At 37.4% G+C, this 22,172-nt stretch overlaps 2 protein-coding genes across 2 annotated transcripts; both read left to right on the plus strand.

Moving 5' to 3' along the window:
• The first annotated feature begins 1,032 nt into the window (after positions 1 to 1,032).
• On the plus strand, positions 1,033 to 1,686 carry LOC140890061 (alpha-amylase/subtilisin inhibitor-like). Its single transcript, XM_073297815.1, has one exon. It carries the CDS (start codon positions 1,033 to 1,035, stop codon positions 1,684 to 1,686), a length of 654 nt encoding a protein of 217 aa, XP_073153916.1.
• A 15,213-nt stretch (positions 1,687 to 16,899) lies between these two features.
• Positions 16,900 to 18,688, plus strand: LOC140892625 (uncharacterized). Its single transcript, XM_073301570.1, has one exon. The coding sequence runs from the start codon at positions 17,237 to 17,239 to the stop codon at positions 18,479 to 18,481; it is 1,245 nt and encodes a 414-aa protein (XP_073157671.1). The 5' UTR covers positions 16,900 to 17,236; the 3' UTR covers positions 18,482 to 18,688.
• Positions 18,689 to 22,172: the final 3,484 nt, after the last annotated feature.

The following is a 22,172-nucleotide window of genomic DNA, read 5'->3' on the forward strand; positions in this document are numbered from 1 at the left end:
CATCTTGATATTGGAAAATCACTATCAACGGTCATATAATTAAGATTGCGAATAAATCAAATAACTCGTGATACTCATACGACCGGTTCAAAGCTACTATGCACCAAATTTCAGAAGCCGCACGTGCAAATGAGACAAAAGCAAGACGACATTCATGCGATAATTAAGGAATTAATTATCAAACAAATGTGTTTAACAACAAAACAAGATCGATCCCACAAGATTTGTACGATATGATTGGTATGATTATGATTCTCCACCAAAAATTCTGCAAAATAATCTTATCAAACTTACTCAAATACGTACACTCGATGAGTATAATTTTTCAAAAATAAAATTTTATCAAAATTATTTTGCTTGTGCTTTTTTAAGTATAACTTATCATTAAGTAACCGAACTAGTTAATTTTAACTAAAGTTACATTATATGTATAACGAAGCTTATACTAATACAGTTGTATATTATTTTAAAATTATAAACTATCTTATTTTAAAAAAGGAAAAATTATTTTTTTGGTCCTGTATGTTTGTCATTTTGCGATTTCACACCTTTATATTTTCAGATTTCAGTTTTAGTCCGCTATCTTTATTTTTTTGCAATTTTAATCCTTTTTCGACGTGACGCTGGCGTGTCACCAATTCAGTGGTGGTGTGGAGCTGACGTGTACAATGTCACGTAAGCATTTTCGAATAAAAAAGACCGAAATTGCAAAAAATCAGAACATGCAGGACTAAAACTGAAATATGAAAACATAGAAAACCAAAATCGCAAAGTGATAAACATACAGAACCAAATTTGTAGTTTTTCCAAAAAAAATTATAAAACTATCTCAAATCCACTAATCGAAAGATATTCTCATTGAAATGATTTTATATTTTCAAAGATAATATATAACTGTATCTTCCTTATACATATAACGAAATAATATAATTAATTCAATCCTTGACATTTAAAACCTTATCCTACCTATAAGTACTACCATGATATATACAACAACATGCATCATATCATCATTAGCATTTCACAAACAATATGGAAATTAAAAGAAAACTCACCATAAGTATCCTCATCAAAATTTACCTTGTCTATTTTTGTTGCCCAACATCATGCAAACCCACGGAGAATTCCATCCAAGATGTAGAGGGCAACGAACTCCAAACACATATAAAGTACCACGTATTCACCGCCTCCGGCGGCGGGCTCTCCCTCTCCGCCAGGGACCGCCGCTACCCCTGCCCACACAACGTCATGCAAGAGACGAAAAACAACACCGTCGGGCTCTCTATAGAAATTTTCCCTGCCGATCACCAGCAAGCTATTATAAAGCCGTCCACCGACGTAAACATAGCATTCCTCGCGGCCACGGTTTGCGTGCAGCCGACCGTGTGGCGACTCGGCGGCGTGGACCCATTCACAGGGCGGCGGTACGTGAGGATCAACGGGAAGCTGGGTGGGCCCCGCGGGGCGGAGACGGGGAGCAGCTGGTTCAAGATAGAGCGGGACGGGGGCGGAGACGAGGGCTATTACAAGATGGTGTGGTGCCCTAGCGGAGTGGATGTATGCGAGGATGTGGGAGTGTTTGTGGAGAATGGTAGGAGGTGGCTTGGGTTGGGTGGCGACACACTACTATTGATTGCTTTCAAGAAAGTGGATCCACCAGTTATTGTTCACAACATGTATCACTAGCTAGTAAACAAATTGCCAATATTGGATCCGGCCAGAGTTTGATAGATATATATATACTACTATTTTATAATCTCTCTATCCTGATCTGAAAATAGAAGAAAACTATTTCATACATCTTGCACCATCTGCATTTTAGTTAACTTCTCAAGTAACTCCAAGCTATATATATATCTTGTATAAACAGACATCTAAATTCTATGTTTTAGTTGTCTCGAGACCCAAAACGATATTTCCAAGACAATTATTCGATGGCTTCTTGATAAACACAAATTCTATCATTTATTTGACAATTTATTTTGTCGTATTCGTGTTTATCTAGCATTTTTATTCTGACTTTTGTGCCTAAATCGTCATACTTTTTTTATATGTTTGTAGGTTTGACTAAAAGTTGAGAAGGCTTAAATATTGAAAAAAAATTCAAACAATGCGATGCCACGTGGGAACTTGGCCGAAAAACACGGAAAAATCCTAAGAAGCCAAGAAGAGTGAGAGCATGATAATACACGGACCACGTGCTGCTTCTGGAAGGGGGTTCGTGCATGTTTGTTGGAAGGGAAATCAGTCCAGAAAAATATCCAGACCCTGTGCCCTGTCTGGAACCACCTCCGTGCCTATGTAAATGAAGAATTCCGAGACAGAAGACATCCGGAGGGGTACACGGACCCTTATCCGGGGTCCGTGTAGTTACTGTTCACAAGAAAATTTAATATCCGGAGGTGTATCCGGGATTCGTGTGGTTAGCGAATTTGGAAAAAATTATATTGCCAGAATTTGGAAATTTCGAGACTCTTTTATTGGAGGCAATATTGGACATTATTTTGGAAGAAAAATAAGGCTTTTTGAGAGACACATAAAAGGGAATCAAGCCCTAATGGGAAAAGGACTTTTAATTTTTTAGATTTTTGCCAGATTTTCGGAATTTGACGGCTGAGAGCTGAGAAAAGAAGAAACGCGCAACGCAAGCAAGATTCAGCACTATTGCTGAGAATTTTCTATTCTTTTTTTTTTTTCTGTTTTATTTTATTATGAATTCAAACATGAAACTTTTGTTTGATTTTATTATTATGGAGTAGTCGTCCTTTGACCGGCAATAGGGCCAGACTATTGATTTTTGTTCATGGAATGAATTGATTGATTCTTTATTTATGAAATATTTATTGATTAATGTTTGTGCATAATTCTTGCTTTTAATCTGTCCAATTAATTGCATGTCTGTTGTTCGATCTGGACTTGAAAAAAAAAGATTGAAATTAGCTTCAAAAATATTAATCAACACATGGTTAAACTGACAAGAAATAGTATTCGGTTTCAGTGTGCGATTTTAGGCGAAAGCTGAAATTTCATAACTCGTGAATGAATTTTTGTTTAATTAAATTCAATTAGAAACAATTGGACTGTTAAATAAAAATAGGATTGTTAATTCTAGAAATAAATTAATAACTATTCTAGGGAATTTCGTCGTGAATATGAATGATTCTTGCTTAATCAAATCTAATACGTGACAATCATCAATGTTTGGTACCGTTGTGTGTTCCTGGTCATTTTTCTGAAATTTGAATCAGTCTTAAATTTATTCTGCTCATTTAATTTAATTTAAACTTCTGCTTTAGAATAATTTAGTTTATTTTCATTAGTTGAATAATTCGTAAAAATCCCTTATTTTAATTAGCCTAGATTATAACTTGACCTAGTTCACTTGCTAGAATTTTCCCAACCGAAATCGTCGGTTACTTTTTATAATAATAATAATTATTATAATAATTATAATAATAATAAAGATGACGATGATGCTTAAGTCAGCTTGGATTTGAACATGTATATATTTTGAAAGACGTGTGTGTTTATTAAATTTATCAATTGTTACTTAATCATATAAAAAAGATGACTTGCGATTTATTCAACTTGAAAATGTTGATTTTAAAAGCATTACTTCTGCGTAAACAAAATATTTAATATCCTTAATTAAAATACCATATTGTCCCGTCCATGTATTGCATAGGATGAAATACTAGCTAGTACGTATAAAAATAAAAATGTTGAATACCTTATCGGATCGATAGTTTAGATTCAAAAGAAGCTGAAAAAATAAGTGTGGTTGAATTTCAAATCTTGAATTTTTACCCTTAACTAGGTAACATGTGTTGCATGTGAGATTGTTAGGATATTTCGGATCAGTAGGATAGAGTTTTTTGGAGTTTTATATGAAAGGAATATTTTATTCCTTAAAATCATCATATTTTGAAAAAGATTTTATTAAATATCTTTTGTCTTTCTTGGACATGAAGTAATCTTTATTTATGTGATTTAGAATCGTACGCCTACAAGGAAACATATTGAAGAAGGATTCTTGGTCTATTTATATTAAGAGAGGCGTACACAAGAGAGGAAGATTGAGAGAGAGAAAAACGTGAGAACCTAAGTATGTACATTGTGAAAAATTGAAGATCTCTCGGAAGCTTAGTTGAAGCTGTGACAATTTGAGGCCGTGTAGAACACTTGAAGATTGGAGATCAAGAAGTGTGCTGCTCGTGTGATTTTGGCTTCAACATAGTTTTTCTCCTTACTGTGTTTTAGTTATTCTATTTCATATAGAATGTTTTAGGAGAACTTTTATTCTTTATTTTCTCACTTGTTTTGAGAAATTGAATTTTACAATAATCACTAGTTTTAGGGTTTGTAAAACTCTTTGAAAGTTTTCTAGTGAAGTTTTGCCCTGAGGCGCTGCAAGAATATTTTATACTCTTGCTTAAATCATTTGAGTCTATTTTTTTGGTTGCTTGTTTATTTTATTTACGCTTTAATTATATTCCGCTGCAATTTACTCAAGGTGTTATTGTAGGTGTTGTCAACACCTTGTGACAACACCTCAAACTGTTTATGTGCAACCCTTATTTACTTACAAGTGGCATCAGAGCCATATTCTTGATACACTAAGAACTGATCTTGGTTTGTTTATTTTATTACAGGGAATAAGATGGACTCATCGTCTGTTGCAAACTCGTTCCTAAAACCTCCGGTCCTTGATGACACGAATTATGAACTATGGAAGAATAGGATGCGATATACTATTAAAGCAATGGATGTTCGTGCTTGACAAAGTATTCTTACTGGGTGGACTCCTCCAAAACGCTAGATGAAGATGGAGACTATATCATAAAGAAAGAAGAAACTTGGACTGCTGAGAAAACACAAAGTTCAAGCTATAATGCTAAAGCACTCAATGCAATTTTTGCAACTATTGATATGAGGATGTATGGAATCATTGCTGACTGCACTGTTGCTAAAGATGCATGGGATGCTCTTCAAGAACACTGTGAAGGAACTGATAGCATGAGAAGAACAAGATTGAGATTGTTGAACGCAAGATTTGAGAATATCAGGATGGGTGAGAATGAATCTATTGCTGATTATGATAATAAACTTAGGGAGATAGCTACAGAGGCGCATGCTCTTGGAGGACCTATTGCGAGTGAAACTATGGTGAACAAGGTTCTTCGATCTTTGCCTAAAAGATTCAATGGGAAGATTTAGGCACTTGAAGAAATAAAAGACACTTCAAAGATGAAGATGACTGAACTGATTAGAATTCTTCAAGTTTTTGAGATGAACAATACAGAAAAAGAGAAGGATAAAGGAAAATCAATAGCCCTTCAAGCCTTAAAACCCTCATACGAGGAGTATGTTCAATTTCATCAAGAATTCCATCAATCTGATTTAGAAGATGATTCGATCTCTCTCATGACTAGGAAATTCAATGATTATCTAAAGAAGATAAAAGAGTCAAGAAAGACGGATAAAAAACTCAAGGCTTCAATGTTCTCTAATAAGCCTTTAAGGATTACTGGACCAGAACAATCACCAAGAAAACCTGTTGATACTCCTAAGCCTCAACTGATGATGGAAGGGAAGCAGAAGTTTGTCTCAAAGAAGTTGGACACTGTTCAATGTCATGCTTGTCAAGGTTTTGGACACTATGCAAATGAGTGTGCCAACACGCTTAGGAAAGGAATGAACACATCTTTGAGTGATGAAGAGTCTGAAGAAGAAGAACAGGAAGATGAAAAAAGCCATACTGCCTTATCTGCCCTATTGAAGGGCAAGAAAAAATTTCAAGTGAATCCTTTAGGTGTTGCCGCAGGTGTCGCCACACCTGGCCGCAACATCTCCCAAAGGTCAGTGTGTTTGAATTCCTCCATTACTGATAACATGTGTGATAATGATACAGGTGAAGAGACAATGTTCGTGGAAGAAGCTCGGATGATGTTTGAATAACTTCATACTGATTGGGTTGAAAGGAATAAGATGAATGCTATTCTTTCAAAGGAAAATTCTGATCTAAAGGCTGATGTGTCAAGACTGGAAGTCATGCTGAGTAAGAAAGACATGGAATTAAGCCAAGTGAAGAAAGAACTCGGAAAAGCAAACGCTACTTTGACCAAGTTTAATTCAAGCACTTCCAAGCTTGATTCGTTACTCATGATGGGAAGAGATGGTATGGCTGGTTTAGGTTTTGAAAACAAAATATTTGAGGTTGGTGAAAGCTCGAAAGGCCCTGTGTTTGTCAAAAAAAGTAGCAGTACAGAAAGCTCAAGCAAAAAGGCCTTACCAATTGACCCTCCAAAACCAAAGCCACAGCATGCTGCTCCTTCAAAATCTAGAAGGAAACGTAAGTACATTTGTCACTACTGTCATAGACCAGGTCACATCAAACCATACTGTTTTAAGCTGCAGGAAGACTACAGGTATAGATCTGCATCGAAGGTGTTGCCAACACCTCCCCACAACATCCCTAGAAACAGATCTTATGTAAGAAAGATTTGGGTACCAAAAGCTGATATTCAATGTCATATGATTTATACTGCTTTAAGAACAAATGTTTCAGGTGCATGGTACTTTGATAGCGGTAGCTCTCGTCACATGACAGGTTCCAAAAAGTTTCTCACTGACTATGTTGAACAGAAAAGTGGAAAAGTAACCTATGGTGGAGGTTCGAAGGGAAACATTGTTGGAAAGGGAACTCTGAATGTTGCTGGTCTGCCCAAGCTTCGCAATGTGCTTCATGTTGAAGGATTAACCGCAAATCTAATAAGCATAAGCCAACTTTGTGATGATAATCTGCATGTGCAATTTGATAAGAAATTATGCAAAGTTTTTGATGATTCAAATCTCTGTGTCATGACAGGTACTAGGTCATCCGACAACTGCTATCAACTCGGAGAAGAGATAGCTTGTAGACACACCAAATTTAATGAGTTTGATCTATGGCATCAAAAATTGGGTCATGCAAATTTTAAGACATTAAAGAATTTAAGTAAGTTAGATGTTGTAAGAGGTATGCCTAACTTAAAATCTGGTATTCCATTTGTGTGTGAAGCGTGTCAGAAAAGGAAGCAGACTAGGGTGTCACACGAGGTGTTGCCAACATCTGTGACAACACGCTGCCTTGAGCTTTTACATATGGACTTGATGGGTCCAATGGATGTTGAAAGCTTTGGAGGTAAGAAATATTCTTTAGTTTGTGTGGATGATTTCTCACGATATTCTTGGGTAAATTTTCTGAGAGAAAAATCGGACACATTTGATGCCTTCAAGAAACTGCTCACTAAGATTATGAATCTACATAATCTGAAGGTAATCCGTATTCGCACTGATCATGGTAAGGAGTTCGAAAACTCTTCTTTTGCTAGTTTGTGTGATAAAAAATGTATTTCTCATGAATTTTCTGCTCCTAAAACTCCACAAGAAAATGGAATTGCTGAAAGGAAAAATAGGACTTTGCAAAAAATGGCAAGAGTGATGTTGAGTTCGAAAAATATTTCAAAACGTTTTTGGGCTGAAGCCTTGAATACTGCATGTCATATTACAAATAGAGTTTATTTGAGAAATGGTACTACTATGACCTCCTATGAAATACTCATGGGAAAGAGGCCAAACCTTAAATATTTTCATGTTTTTGGATATGTATGTCACGTTTTGAATGATAGGGATCATCTTGCAAAATTTGATGCAAAAAGTGATAAGTGTATGTTCTTGGGATATTCATCAAATAGCCGAGCCTATAGGATGTATAACTTGAGAACAAGGACTATTTTTGAGTCAATTAATGTTGTTTTTGATGACTTTGCAGATCTAAAGAAGAAAACAGCTGAGGATGAAGTTAATGATCTGCTGGAAAATTCTGAAAATTTAGATGCTGTCAAAGGAGTGTTGCCAACACCTTCGACAACACCTCCTATAGAAAATCTAGAATCAAAATTTGAAAAGCCTATTGATGAGAATATTGATGAGAACAGTGAGGTAAATGAAGCTAGAAAGAATGTTCCAAGAAGAATTCAGAAGAATCACCCAACCTCACAGGTAATTGGAGATGTGCATGGAGACTTGCAAACTCGAAGGAAAGAGAAAGTGGATTATCGAAAGATGACAGGTTTGTTGTGCATGAGTTCTACGTATTCTCAGGTAAGATTCTCTTGTTTCGTGTCAAACATTGAACCCAAAAAGGTTGAAGAGGCTTTAAAAGATGAATTTTGGGTCAATGCTATGCATGAAGAGTTAGAACAATTTGTTAGGAATGATGTTTGGTACTTGGTACCGTGTCCTGCTCATGGTAATGTCATAGAAACTAAATGGATTTTTAAAAATAAAACTGATGAGTCTGGAAACATCATTAAAAATAAAGCTAGGTTGGTAGCTCATGGGTACACACAGGTTGAAGGAGTGGATTTTGATGAAACATTTGCTCCTATAGCCCGCAATGAGTCAGTCCGACTTTTGCTTGCTATTTCATGTAACATGGGAATGAAGCTTTATCAAATGGATATAAAAAGTGCCTTTTTGAATGAGATCCTAAATGAAGAAGTCTTTGTGAAACAACCTAAGGGTTTTGAGGATCCAAATCATCTTGATTATGTGTATAAGTTGAAAAAGGCATTGTATGGATTGAAGCAAGCACCACGTGCATGGTATGGGAGACTTACTGAGTACTTGCTCAATATTGGATTCAAAAGAGGTAAATTTGATAAGACCTTATTTGTGCAAAAGTCTCAAGGTAATATCTTAATTTGCCAAATTTATGTGGATGATATAATTTTTTGTGCTTCAAATGATAAATTTGTTGATGATTTTTTGAAGTGCATGGCTTCTACATTTGAGATGAGCATGGTTGGTAAGTTAACATATTTCTTGGGCTTGAAAGTGAAACAAATGCATGATGGTATATTTTTGTGTCAAAGCAAGTATGCTAAAAATCTTGTAAAGAAGTTTCTGAATGACAACACTAAACACATGCACACACCTATGGGGTCTAATGAAAAACTGTCTAGGGAGGATGTTGCCGAAGGTGTTGACAACACCCTCTACAGAAGCATGATTGGTAGTCTTTCGTATTTAAGTGCTACTAGACCTGATATCATGTATAGTGTTTGTCTGTGTGCTAGATACCAGTCTAACCCAAAAATTACTCACTTGAAGGCCGTAAAACGTATATTGAAATATGTGGCTGGAACTTTGAATTTGGGTTTGTGGTACACTAAAGAAACCAATTCAAATTTGGTAGGATTTAGTGATGCTGATTGGGTTGGGGATTTAGATGAGAGAAAGAGCACTTCGGGAGGATGTTTCTACTTGGAGAATAACTTAGTGTCATGGTATAGTAAGAAACAAAATTTTGTCTCACTGTCTACTGCCGAGTCTGAGTATGTTGCTGTTGGTAGTTGTTGATCACAACTCTTTTGGATGAATCAAATGCTAAATGATTATGGTGTTAAGAGTGATACTCCTATTGTGTACTGTGATAATTCTAGTGCCATTGATATATCCAAAAATCCAGTACAACACTCTCGAACCAAACACATTGACATTAGACATCACTTCATTCGAGATTTGGTCGAGAAAAGCATGATCTTAATTGAGTTTGTTGGAACCAATAACCATTTAGCTGATATATTCACAAAAGCTTTGGATTTCGAGAGATTTTCCAATCTAAGGAAGTCTCTCAGTATGTGTGCATTATAAACAGAACATAGATGTTGTCAGGAGTGTTGCCAACACCCTGTGACAACACCTTTTCATGCATGTGCATTTTTAGGATCTTAGGCATACTGCATTCATGCATTCATTTTGTTTTGTGATGTGTTGGATACTGTGTAACCATTGACTAGTTTTCACTCAGGATTCTCAGCAAAATATTTTACAGTTTAATGTGGATTAATCGATGAAGAGTTCTGAATTTGTCACAAAGTAGTGGAGGGACGTTCGTGTATTTCATGATCTTGTCCCAAATGAAAAGTGACATTGCAAAATCAGAATAACAAAAGAACAAAAAATGATTAAGCTTGAGTTGAATCAATCATCAAATTTGATTGATAATCAGAAGCTAATGGAAAAAACTACCTAAAGGGGTCCATATGAAGATCGTTCTTTTAGTGTGCAGGCTACCACTTCTGTAAAAATAATGAATTGAATATCAAAATTTTTCTGAATCCTGAAGTGTTGCTGGGAGATGTTGCCAACATCGTGGATAACACCTCATGTGTCAACATTTATTTGCGCATATTTTTGCATTTTAATTTTATGTCACACTTTGTTTTAGACATAATTAGGTCATGAATTTTTTAATTTTTGTGAATATACTAAGCAAAAGGTTAAAAATTCTGATCAAACAAAAATTGTGATTTTTGCCCTATCCTCTGAATTTTTGAATTTGAATGTGATTGAATTTTGTTTCAGTGGTGTTATATTCTGATGATGAGTTAAATTTGAAAATATTTGGTGAAATATTTGGGCCGAGATTATCGGAGAAAATCAAAGAGATTTATTGCCAAATTAAATCGGCTTTGTTACCATTTTTCTCATAGTTATCGTTGGGGATTTTGTTACCGTTGGGGCCTACTCAGAATCCGAGTTAGAATATGAAAAGATTTGGTGCCTTATATATTTGTGTACTTATCTATTTAAGAAAAGATATTATCTCCTTGCTTTGTTTTGCTCCATTGTCTCCTTTGTACTCTCTGTTTTTCCATTGCCTAAATTTCTTCTCTGTTCACTCTTTCATATTCTAATGACAGGAAAAGGATTTGATTCACATGATATTCGTTCTGAGATGGGATACACTGAAGATGCTGCGGAAGGTGTCACAACACCTACATCACCACACCCCGTGGTTGAGCAAGCAATTGTTCCTGTTGCCGAGGAACCTGTGCCTCTGGACTCCATCGCTCCAGAAGAGCCTGGTAATGCCATTGATGTGGAGAATTTACCAGAAATGAGCGTGCTGAATAAGGTGTTTCCCACGAAACCCTTGACTCGCCGATCAAAGAGACAAGCTGGATACAACCCAGATTACACTGCCTCTAAACAATTCCGTGGAAAAGGACAACCATCAAGACCATCTCTGGTGGACACTGAATTCACCTCTGGGGATGAAAGCTCTGATGATGACTTCAAGCTTGTACGCCGAAAAAGGGGAAATTCAAGTACCCAGGAACCGTCTAGAGAAGCTATTCCGGTTCCTTTTGCCGCTGAAAGCAAATCATCAAGTGATTCCTCTGAGAGTGAGTCCACTGAATCAGGAACTCCACTTGTTGCTGCTACTGCTGTTGAGACAGATGCACCTGCATCTGTGCCTACTGTTGAGGAAACATCTACTGCTGTTCCCCTTGTCTTTTCTGATGACGAAGAGATGTCTATAGCCCAGTTCATGGCCAAAATGGAGAAATCCAAAAGCAAGAAGGCTACTGAGGAAGTTTTTGTTCCAGAATCTGAGGATGAACTTATTTTAGAGATATATCAAAATATTACATGAATATGCATGGATCTAGTTTCTTTATACATTAAAAATTCTATGTAGACTGGGACTCTCTTCCTATAAATAAGGGGTCTCTAACCCTTATTATAGAACATTTTCTACATGCTTTTATACGCCTTCTACACGGTCATAAACCCTTCTACACATTTTTTGTAGTAGCCCTGTTTCATTTTACAAGATTAATATGCTAATCATGATTAGATTTAATAAATCATGATTAAGGAATTTTTCTATAATCAAACGGACTAAGAAATCAGATCTAGAACATTCAAAAAATGGTAAATGGACTTAATTGGTCCTAGATAGGATCGGAACTTCCGAACAGATCGGAACCAACGAAGCAAGTTCAGAAACAAATTTGATGATCGGAACGTCCGAACCAGGATCGGAGCTTTCGATCTGTATCATCCGATACGTTGCATTAGAGCTTGAACACGTAGCTGCATGCCGAAGTGTATATAGGAGCTTCCGATCTGTGCCGATCGGAATGTGGCATGCATGCACCGATCAAAAATTCTGATCAGGGGATCAGAGCTTCCGATCGAAGTCTCTAAATAGGGGTCGAGGGGCTCATTTGTTTTTCACTCTGAAACCTCTCCTCACCCGTAATGGCTCAATTTTAAGGGCTTCGGGACTCTTGTATAAAGAGTTGGAGTAGGTAGTAGTATTTTTATAGTTAGCGGACAGTGTGTGATGCCCGGGGCTGAGGAGGCGGGGAGTGATCGCCGGTGCCAAGAGGTTGCACGGACAATGAGCGGCTTCTGAAAGTCTTCTAGGCGAAGGGAGACATGAATGAACCGATCCTGTCGGAATGAGAGGGATTCTGAGACTGTGTAGGTATAAAACTGCATAATTGAGGAGAGTTTAAAAGATTTCATATGTAATACTCATATTAAGAAGGTGCATCTTCTTTTCGTAAGCTCATCACATAAGAACTCCAAAGTTAAGTATGCTTGACTTGGAGAAATTATAGGATGGGTGACCCCCTGGGAATTTTCTCAGGGTGCGTGTGAGTGAGGACATAAACACGCTGAAAAGACCCCTCTTGATACAATGGGTCATTACACAGTGTCCGTAATAGTGGCCAAGCATCGGATCTTTGGCGAGGTGTCCAAAGATCGTAGCAAGGTTATGCCCAAGCTCTGGGGCAATCGACATCAGCGAGCTGACGACGGACGAAGGTATAGCTCTAGATTCTTATAATAAATAGGGAGTATGTTATAGTTTAATTAAGGCTTTTAGAGCATGTTAGATGATGCATGATTATTATGAATTGTAGTGTTGCATGGTAGGCTTGAAACCTAGAGGAGTGCTTCTAGGAACTGCCTTAGAAAGGTACATAAGTACTGACTGAGATTGCCAGCGGATTTGCATGCTTATTTGTTGCATATTATCTGACATGATGCATGTTATTGCTTTGAAATATTATGCTGCATGTGCATTTCATATTGAGCCTGTATCTCATTTGAGATAATCTAATGTTATAGGGTGCTCAGCCTTTGTTAGGACGATTAGACAATGAGAGTCACGATGACCGACGGGTCTGTCGAACTCTAGTGATCCAAGGACATTTGGTCCACGTCCTGTTAGGAATGAGTGGTTGGGGTCCAAAGGTATGAGTCCCAGTGGCTACAGCTCATGTCCTAGGTTCCATTCTGAGTGGATTCTGATTTGTTACCCATATATGATATATGTTCATTGCATGCATCATATATGTATGTTTACCCGTACTAGCATACTGAACGTTTTATGCTCACGTCCAGTTATTTTCTGTTGTCTGGATACCTCATTCGACGGGGCAGTTGCAGGTAGTCTTCATAGAGATTTGGAGATTGGGGGTGACCAAGGCAGGATTGAATGGCCAGCCACTAGGTTTTACCATGCTGGTATTTTAGTTATTTAAGTTTCCGCAGTATATATCTGATTATGATTATTTATTTTTTTAATTGCATGCCTAAGTTTCTGATTAATTAGTAGGTGATCACGGTGCGTGTCATTACACTTTTAATACATCTCTTATATATATCTTTTACATGCTCTTACACATCTCATATGTGTATTTTCTATCCCTTGCAATGTTCATATTTTTTTTTTATCGAATTCTATACTAACATGAGTGTCGGAGTGGCTTCGCCTCCGGGCGAGCCATCTCACGTGTTTTTTTTTATACACAGAAATATTTGGGATCATTTGGCTCGGTTTATTAAAGAAATTAATTATTTGATTATCGGTTCAAGGTAATTTATTTGATGTCAAATTTTTGAACGCATTAATTGGAGCCATTTGTGGAAATGAAAACTAAACCCATGATTACTCTTCACGGTTGATTCAAGAAAAGAAAAGAAAAGAGAAAGAAATATTTTCGGATTTTTGCATGTCTTGCACATCAACCATTGTGCGAAAGCAGTTTTAAAAAATTGAACCGTCGGATCGAGTTCAAATTTAATATACTTATTGATGATTATGTTATCTAAAATCTGAACGGTGGAGATCTTGATTTGTGGCTTGTAGGATTAGATTTTGGCTGTTGATCAGAGGCTTCTCTTCTCGCGTAGTTTCCGTGCAGTCTACTTGAATAGGATCTTCTGAAAGATATAACTGTTGGAATTATGCAAAATTTACATCGTGTGTTTGGAACATCATGTCGCAACTTTTGAATGGTGAAGATTTTCATTGGTTGCTTTAAGATGCAGATATTTACGGCCGAACATAGTCTGTTGTTATTCTCATATGATTACTGTGCAGGATTTTTCAAAAAGCTATTATGGAAAAGTAATCGCTAGATTTTTCCAAAATTTATACCACGTGCTCATAACGTTTGTACGCTCATTCTGGACGGTGGAGATCATTTTTCACTTGCTACATCAAGTCGGTTATTTGAGCAAAGTATAGGAGATGTTATCTTGCTATACATCTAAATTCATGTCATCGACAACGCATGAACGAGAGATAAGTATTTCAATTATCTTTATGTTGGAATTAAATTATCAAAGTTTTATTTTTGAAATTTATTATCATTTTTTAAATAATATTCTGAGGCATCTCCTACTATCAAAATTATATGTTTGTTTTATGGTGATCAAATTTGTCAAAATTGTTATATGCATGATACATCTGGTTTTAATGTAAGCCCATTAACTCAACATTCTCAAAAAGCCCGACCCGCTCGATACCATGTAAGCCCATTAAATTCGCATTCTCGATGTAAGCCCATTAACTTGGAATTTCCAAAAGCCTGACCCGCTCGGTACCATGTAAGGCCAGTAACTTGGCATTCTCTATGTAAGCCTATTAATTTGGAATTCCCAAAAAGCCCGACCCGCTCGACACCATGTAAGCCCATTAACTTGGCATTCTCAATGTAAGCCCATTAACTTGGCATTCCCAAAAAGTTCGACCCGCTCGGCACTAGGGGTGATCACGGTGCGGTTTGGCGTTTTTTCATAAGAAATTCAAACCAAATTGCCAATTGCGGTTCGGTTTTATTATAATTTTTTTGTTGCGGTTTTATATGTAAAATCGTTTTCGCGGTTTTCGGCGGTTTTAAGAGGTTGCGGTCGGTTCGCGGTTTTTTTAATGATAGGTAAAATGAAAAAAAAATAAAGTTATTCAAATTATTAGAATAATGTATGAAAACTATAATAAACAAAATAAAACTAAATAAAATAACAATCAAGCGACAAAATAAAGTTAATCAACTATAATATATTTAGGCAAGTTGATGATTAATATTTGTATAGAGAAGTAGTAAATAGATTATGAAGAGAGAAAGAGGGGAAATTTTTTTGAAGAAAAGTTGGGAGAGAAGAGAGTGGAGACGGCATAGAATCGAATCTATTGTGTATAATGTATATACAATGTTCTATAAATATAACCCTAGTTAAATACCACTATACACGGCGGTGCGGTGCGGGGCGGTTTGGGCCAAAAATTATAATCGAACCATAGCAGCGGGGCGGTTTTTATTTTTTATTTTAAAACCGCGTAAAATGAAATACGACGGTGCGGGGTGGTCGGTTCGGGCGGGTTTTGAAAAAATGTGATCACCCCTACTCGGCACCATGTAAGTCCATTAACTTGGCATTCTCGATGTAAGCCCATTAACTTGGTATTCTCGATGTAAGCCCATTAACTTGGCATTTCCAAAAAGTCCGACCCACTCGGCACCATGTAATCCCATTAACTTGGCATTCTCTATGTAAGCCCATTAACTTGGTATTCCCAAAAAGCCCGACCCGCTCGGCACCATGTAAGCCCATTAACTTGACATTCTCGATGTAAGACCATTAACTTGACATTTCCAAAAAGCCCGACCCGCTCGGTATCATGTAAGCCCATTAACTTGGCATTCTCGATGTAAGCCCATTAACTTGGAATTTCCAAAAAGCTCGACCCGCTCAGCACCATATAAGCCCATTAACTTGGCATTCTCGATGTAAGCCCATTAACATGGCATTTCCAAAAAGTCCGACCAGCTCGACACAATATAAGCCCATTAACTTGGCATTCTCGATGTAAACCCATTAACTTGGAATTCAAAAAAAGCCCGACTAGCTCGACACTATAAGCCCATTAACTTGGCAACAAAGACAAGTTCATTAACTTGACAAAAATCATAAGCTCGACCAGCTCGGCACTATAAGCCCATCAACTTGACAATGAAGACAAGTTCATTAACTTGGCAAAAATCACGAGCCTGACCACATCATTCGGCACATCCCAGTAAGCTCACTCTGTCACGAACTCTCAAAGAAAATTACAAACAAGCAGAATATTGTTTCACATGCTCTAAAATATAAAGTCAACTACTTCAAATTTCTTCTTCATTTCACTCGTCGTCACTTCTCTCCGGGAGGTAATATTGATGATATGATAAAAATCATATAATATATTTATTTATATTTTAAAGATATATCAGAATATTGCATGTATATGCATGAATCTAGTTTTCTTTTACATTAAAAATTTTATATGAACTGAGACACTCTTTATATAAATAAGGGGTATTTAACCCTTATTATAGAATTTTTTCTACATGTTTTCTACATGCTTTTTATACGCCTTCTACACGCTTTTAATACATCTCTTCTATATATATATATATATATATATATATATATATATATATATATATATATATTTTACATGCTCTTACACATCTCATATGTGTATTTTCTATTCCTTGCAATTTTCATATCTTTTTTATCGAATCCTATGCTGACTTGAGCGTCGAAGTGACTTTTCCTATTTAATGACATTAATTAATTTCTAATTTTTCTCCGATTTATTTCACCACTAATTAAATTACTAATTTTTAATTTACTAAATCACTAATTTTACAAATATACATTATTTAATTTCTAATTTTGCTCTTATAGAATCCCACGCACTAATTAATATTAATAAATTAACCCCCTTTTTAAAGGTAAAAAATCGATTAACCTAATTTGCTTGCTCTGTGTATAATGTATTGGATTATAAAATAGTCCACCCTCACACCTTACAACTCACCTCAATTCAAACCCCACATTACTATGCGAATGTACAACAAATCTCACCATCACCATTCACCTTTTAGCAAAATAATAATATAATAGAATTTAATATAAAATCCCATTTTACTAGCAACTAAATTTGGACCATAGCGGTTTGTTTCTGCTGCCATTCATGTCCGATACACTCACTCTGCAACACTGAAAACAACACACACCCCACTTCCCTTCCGCCGTAAAAAATACACAGAATATGGTGGCAAAATCATGCTTTCTTTTGTTTCTTTCGCTTGTTTTCTTCTCCTTTTTCACATCAGCATCGTCCCTTTCCATCACCAAATCTGATCTCTCCGCATTGCGTCAAATCAAGAACAGCCTCACCGACGTTCCCTCCTCCTCCGCCGCCGCACGCTTCTTCTCCACCTGGGACTTCTCCGCCGCAGACCCTTGCACCACCTTCGCCGGAGTCACTTGTTTCTCCTCCAGAGTCACCGTCCTCTCTCTCGGCACCGGCCTCTCAGACTCACCTGGCTTAGCCGGAACGCTTTCCCCCGCCATCGCCAAGCTCACCGAGCTCAACCAGCTCATTCTCTTCTCCGGCATTGTCACAGGTCCCATCCCTTTCCGTCTCGGTAACCTCCACAACCTTAAAGTCATCTCTCTCACCAACAACCGCTTGAACGGAGAAATCCCAGCCGCCATTTTCAACCTACCCAATCTCCACACCCTCGATCTCAGCCACAACCAGCTCTCAGGCCGTATCCCCGCCGCCATCCCCGCTTCAAACCATTTAAAGGTACTCATTTTATCCAACAACGAACTCTTCGGAAACCTTCCCTCCACCATCTGGGATCAACTCCTCCACCTGGATTTCAGCAACAACCACTTCACCGGGACGTTGCCGGAGAAAATGCCGTCGGAGCTCCGCTACCTCTCGATGTCGAATAACCACCTGTGGGGCCCGATCGACGGCCTTGAATCGCTGTCCGAGTTATCGTACTTGGACTTGAGCATGAACCGGTTGAGCGGGCCCATCCCGAACTCCCTGTTTCGGCCCCGTATCACATCAATGCTCCTCCAACGGAACAATTTATCAGGAGGGGTCCCACAATCCCCGCCGTGGAGTTATGGGGTGGGGTCCACCGTGGACCTGAGTCACAATTTTTTGACAGGAGAATTAACTCCGGCTTTAATTGGAGTCGAGACCCTCTTCCTCAACAACAATCGCCTCAGCGGCCAAGTTCCCGAGGGATACGTGCAGAGCGTAAAGTCTGCCACTATGAAGACATTGTACTTGCAGCACAATTACGTCACGGGATTCCCCATAGAAGACGGATACGTCTTGCCGGAAACCACCGCCGTTTGCTTGTCATACAACTGCATGGCCTCGCCGCCGCTCGGGATGGCCGCGTGCCCCGCCAGCGCCGGGGACCAGCCCTCCAGGCCTGCCTACCAATGTGCGGAGTTTCATAATCGGAGCTCTTCTTCTTTGGTTTGATTAACATTTTAACTTGCAAACATGCCAAAAAAAAAAAAAAAAAAAATTAAAGAATCATACTTGCAATTTTATTTTTTAAAAAAAGTTTTACCTTGTTTTGTTAATGCTGTCTTTAGTGAATTAATTATTGCATTGTATATGAGGATATAGCTAGGGTGTACTTTTTTTGTGTTTAATTTTCATATTGTAATGTTCATTTTGGTGGAGTTAAACGATTTGAATGATAAAATATAATATTGTAGATTAATGGTTATTATATATATAAAAGTTTGGGGGTAAAAGTTAGGTGGGGATAAGGGTGTTAAGAATGATACAAAGGTGCACGCGACGAGATGCACATGCGTGTTGGCGCCGGTACTCTTATTGTTTTCACAAATATGTGCGTATTTTTTTTTTTTTTTGGATGTGTGCATGTGAGCCCCATAGCCTATACGCATTGCCTACACATAACGTGACAAATATTTACGCCACTGATCTATAGCTAGAGCTTATCACAAGGAAACGTTCACTTCAAACGTATATATAATTAACGTCCCCTTTGCTGCGCCCTCCGATTGAGCGTGGAATGTCGACTGGGATAAATTCAGGCTAGTTTGGTGTTTTATCACTTGATGCGTGTGTGTTGCCAACATTGCAAAAATTATTGAGTTTTTTTTTTTAGTACTATGCATCAATTTTGGAACGCGTTTATCTGTACGTTTCCAGCTTACAGTATGGCGAAACTTTTCCCAAGGTTTTTAAGGCAATTTAATGGCAATGGGGTACCTATTTGTCTTTCGATTGCAGTAATGGGCACCCTTCATCCAACAAGACACCTAACAGCACTCCCACACGTAACCACCTACATTCATTCACCGAGGAGATTGAAAATTCGAATTCAAGCAAAGGTAATATATAAGTTGAGACAGAACATACCATTTTCGGTGGATAAAAAAATTGTATCTGAAAACTAAGAAGACAGAGAGAATTGAGCTATAACGTGGCGTTAGAACCTTGATGGCTGTGGTCTTATTTTGTGGGACAAGTTTGGAAATATGATTTGAATGAAAATGAAAGAGGCGTAGGGACATGAATTGAAATGGTGTTTCAAGAATCTTTAATGCCTTTCGTCGCTGCAACACATGCAAGATATATAAAACCCAAAAAGTGACAGCGAAGATTCATTTGTCCAGAGCTTTTTTGCAAATGATAATTTATTCAACCCGGCCCGATAATTGTCCTCCCAATTATATATTCCAGATCAGAGTTGTACGAATCTCATAAATCTTGAAAGCAATTTTCCTATGGTTTCCCAGTGACTGGGTTAATTACATAGTATGGGATTTTTTTATTTTTTTTGAATCACATATTAAAAAATTAAATTAAATTGAAACTTAATTGTTAAATTAAATTTATGGATTTTTAATTAATTAAAATACGCCTAAACTGAAAAAAAAACAAAATTATTATTATATTAGCATCATCAAATAAAATATAACTAAAATAAAGTGATTTTATTTTAATTAAACGTATACATAAATTAAATTTTGTAAAAAATTTAAAAATAAAAATGGGGTATCCGAATTACCTGACCCAACAGAAATTTACTAATGAACCATTTATATCAGGTTCAAGGTTTCACCTCACTACCCGATTGAATCGGATCTGATTTGGTCGGGTTGTGGACCGGATTACCAGACCCAAATCCCACCCCTAACGAGAGGATTTGAATTTCATGGGAAAAAATATATATAGTTTACATGAGTTTTCATGAGTAGTGTTTTAAAAAACGTTTGTAGGTGCTGGACAGTTACTCACTACCCTGCTTTAAAAAAAAACGATATTGTAGGCGATAGAGTTCAACCTATCTTAGGCACTATCACATTAATCAATCGTCTAGGTGACTCAACATTTGGATATATCATGATATTGCATGTTAGAGTTCAACCTATCTTAGGCACTATCACATTAATCAATCGTCTAGGTGACTCAACATTTGGATATATCATGATATTGCATGTTAGAGTTCAACCTATCTTAGGCAATATCATAATTTTGATATACATTTTGATATTGCATGTTATGTTGCTTTTACTGGGAATATTATTCTCATCGGAGTTATCCGGCTGTTGTCTTATTTTTGTATGTGTACTCGGCAACAGGTGGGGCAGGATCGAGTCAGAGGCGACATGACTAGTTCGGGGTGTGATTGATAGAAGTGGGGACTCGTTTTAGAAGTCGAATTTGTATTTCGAACTTGTATTGTATTTTGAAATGTAGAAAACCTTGAATTCGATGCATGTTTCTACCTTTCGAGTACTCTAGATACTTCATGTATTGTAGATTGCGAGTTGAATGTATTAATGCATGTTGTAGTATGAGATTTGGAGTTGATGTTGGAATTTTTCTGATTTGAAGTGCCTTTTATTTTTCTGAATTTTAGCAGGGCACGGACCCCGTACATGCATCCGTGCATGGGTCCGTGTGGTCTGAATTCGAGACAGAAACTTGGATTTTTTGATATGTTGTGCACGGACCCGAGCACGGATGGGGCATGGGGTCCGTGCAGAAAATAAAGAGTTGTCTTTTTAGTATATTTGATTAGCACGGATCTTGACACGGAGGTGGCACGGGGTCCGTGTACCTTGCAGCCGTTGATCTTTGACTACAGGTTAATGCACGGACCTGAGCACGGAGGTGTGCACGGAGTCCGTGCATGTTTTTTTTTTTAAAAAAAAATCTTTACTTTTGTCTTGACTTTCTGTTGATGCTTGAATCATTTATTTTCGATTAGATGATTAGAACCAAGGTCTTCACATTAAGTGGTATCAAAGCGATAAATTTCTTGGATTGAATTAGAAGCGAACGGGGTATATCGAGTCCGCTTGATTTAATTTTTCGCATGTGATTGAATTCTTTATTTGATTATTTGAATTCCATGCGTGCATGCTTTAATATTTGAGAATTTTTTAAATTACATGATTTTGTTATTTAAATTGTAAAGCATGAATTATTTGAGTTACAAATTGTAATTGATTTCTGAATTGGATTCAAATACTCTTGAGGTCGAATGAGTATGTTGATCAGAGGTTGATGGTCACAGAATTGCTGAAATTGAGATATATGTGTCCTAACCTCTTGAATATCAGATATGGCTCCTAGTCGAGTTTTGAACAGGGAACGACCAGCAGTAACTCCTCCGAATGATCAAGGTAGTACTGAGGCTGAGGCGATGGATGTCACTGCGACACCGATGGAAACCTTGCTGAAGAGGTTTCAGTCTTTCAAACCACCAACTCTGAAGGGCACCGAAAATTCAGTTGATTGCGAAGTTTGCTACTTTAAGGCAAGGAAATTTGAATATTGAAGAGTATGTGGCCAAGTTCGATATTCTGTGGAGGTTTGTGCCACATATAGCCGATAACGAGGAAGCAAAAGATTATCAGTTTATAAATGGCTTGAATCCCGATATCTTTACATTGGTAAATACTGGAAGGCCCGATAATTTTGCTGATGCACTGAATCAAGCCAAAGGAGCTGAAGCAGGTTTGATAAAACAGCGTGGAGCTCAGTTTGTATCTCGGCAACCGAGACAGTTTCAGAATCAGCCGTCTGAGTATCAGAATAAACCACCAAGGTATGAGGGAGGAAGCAGTGGCAGTAGCAGAAAAGATCACTTTCGATCGAAAGGAAAACAGTTTAAGAAGCCAGA

This window comes from Henckelia pumila, chromosome 3 (assembly GCF_033568475.1).
Source record: "Henckelia pumila isolate YLH828 chromosome 3, ASM3356847v2, whole genome shotgun sequence".
Classification (NCBI taxonomy): Eukaryota; Viridiplantae; Streptophyta; class Magnoliopsida; order Lamiales; family Gesneriaceae; genus Henckelia; species Henckelia pumila.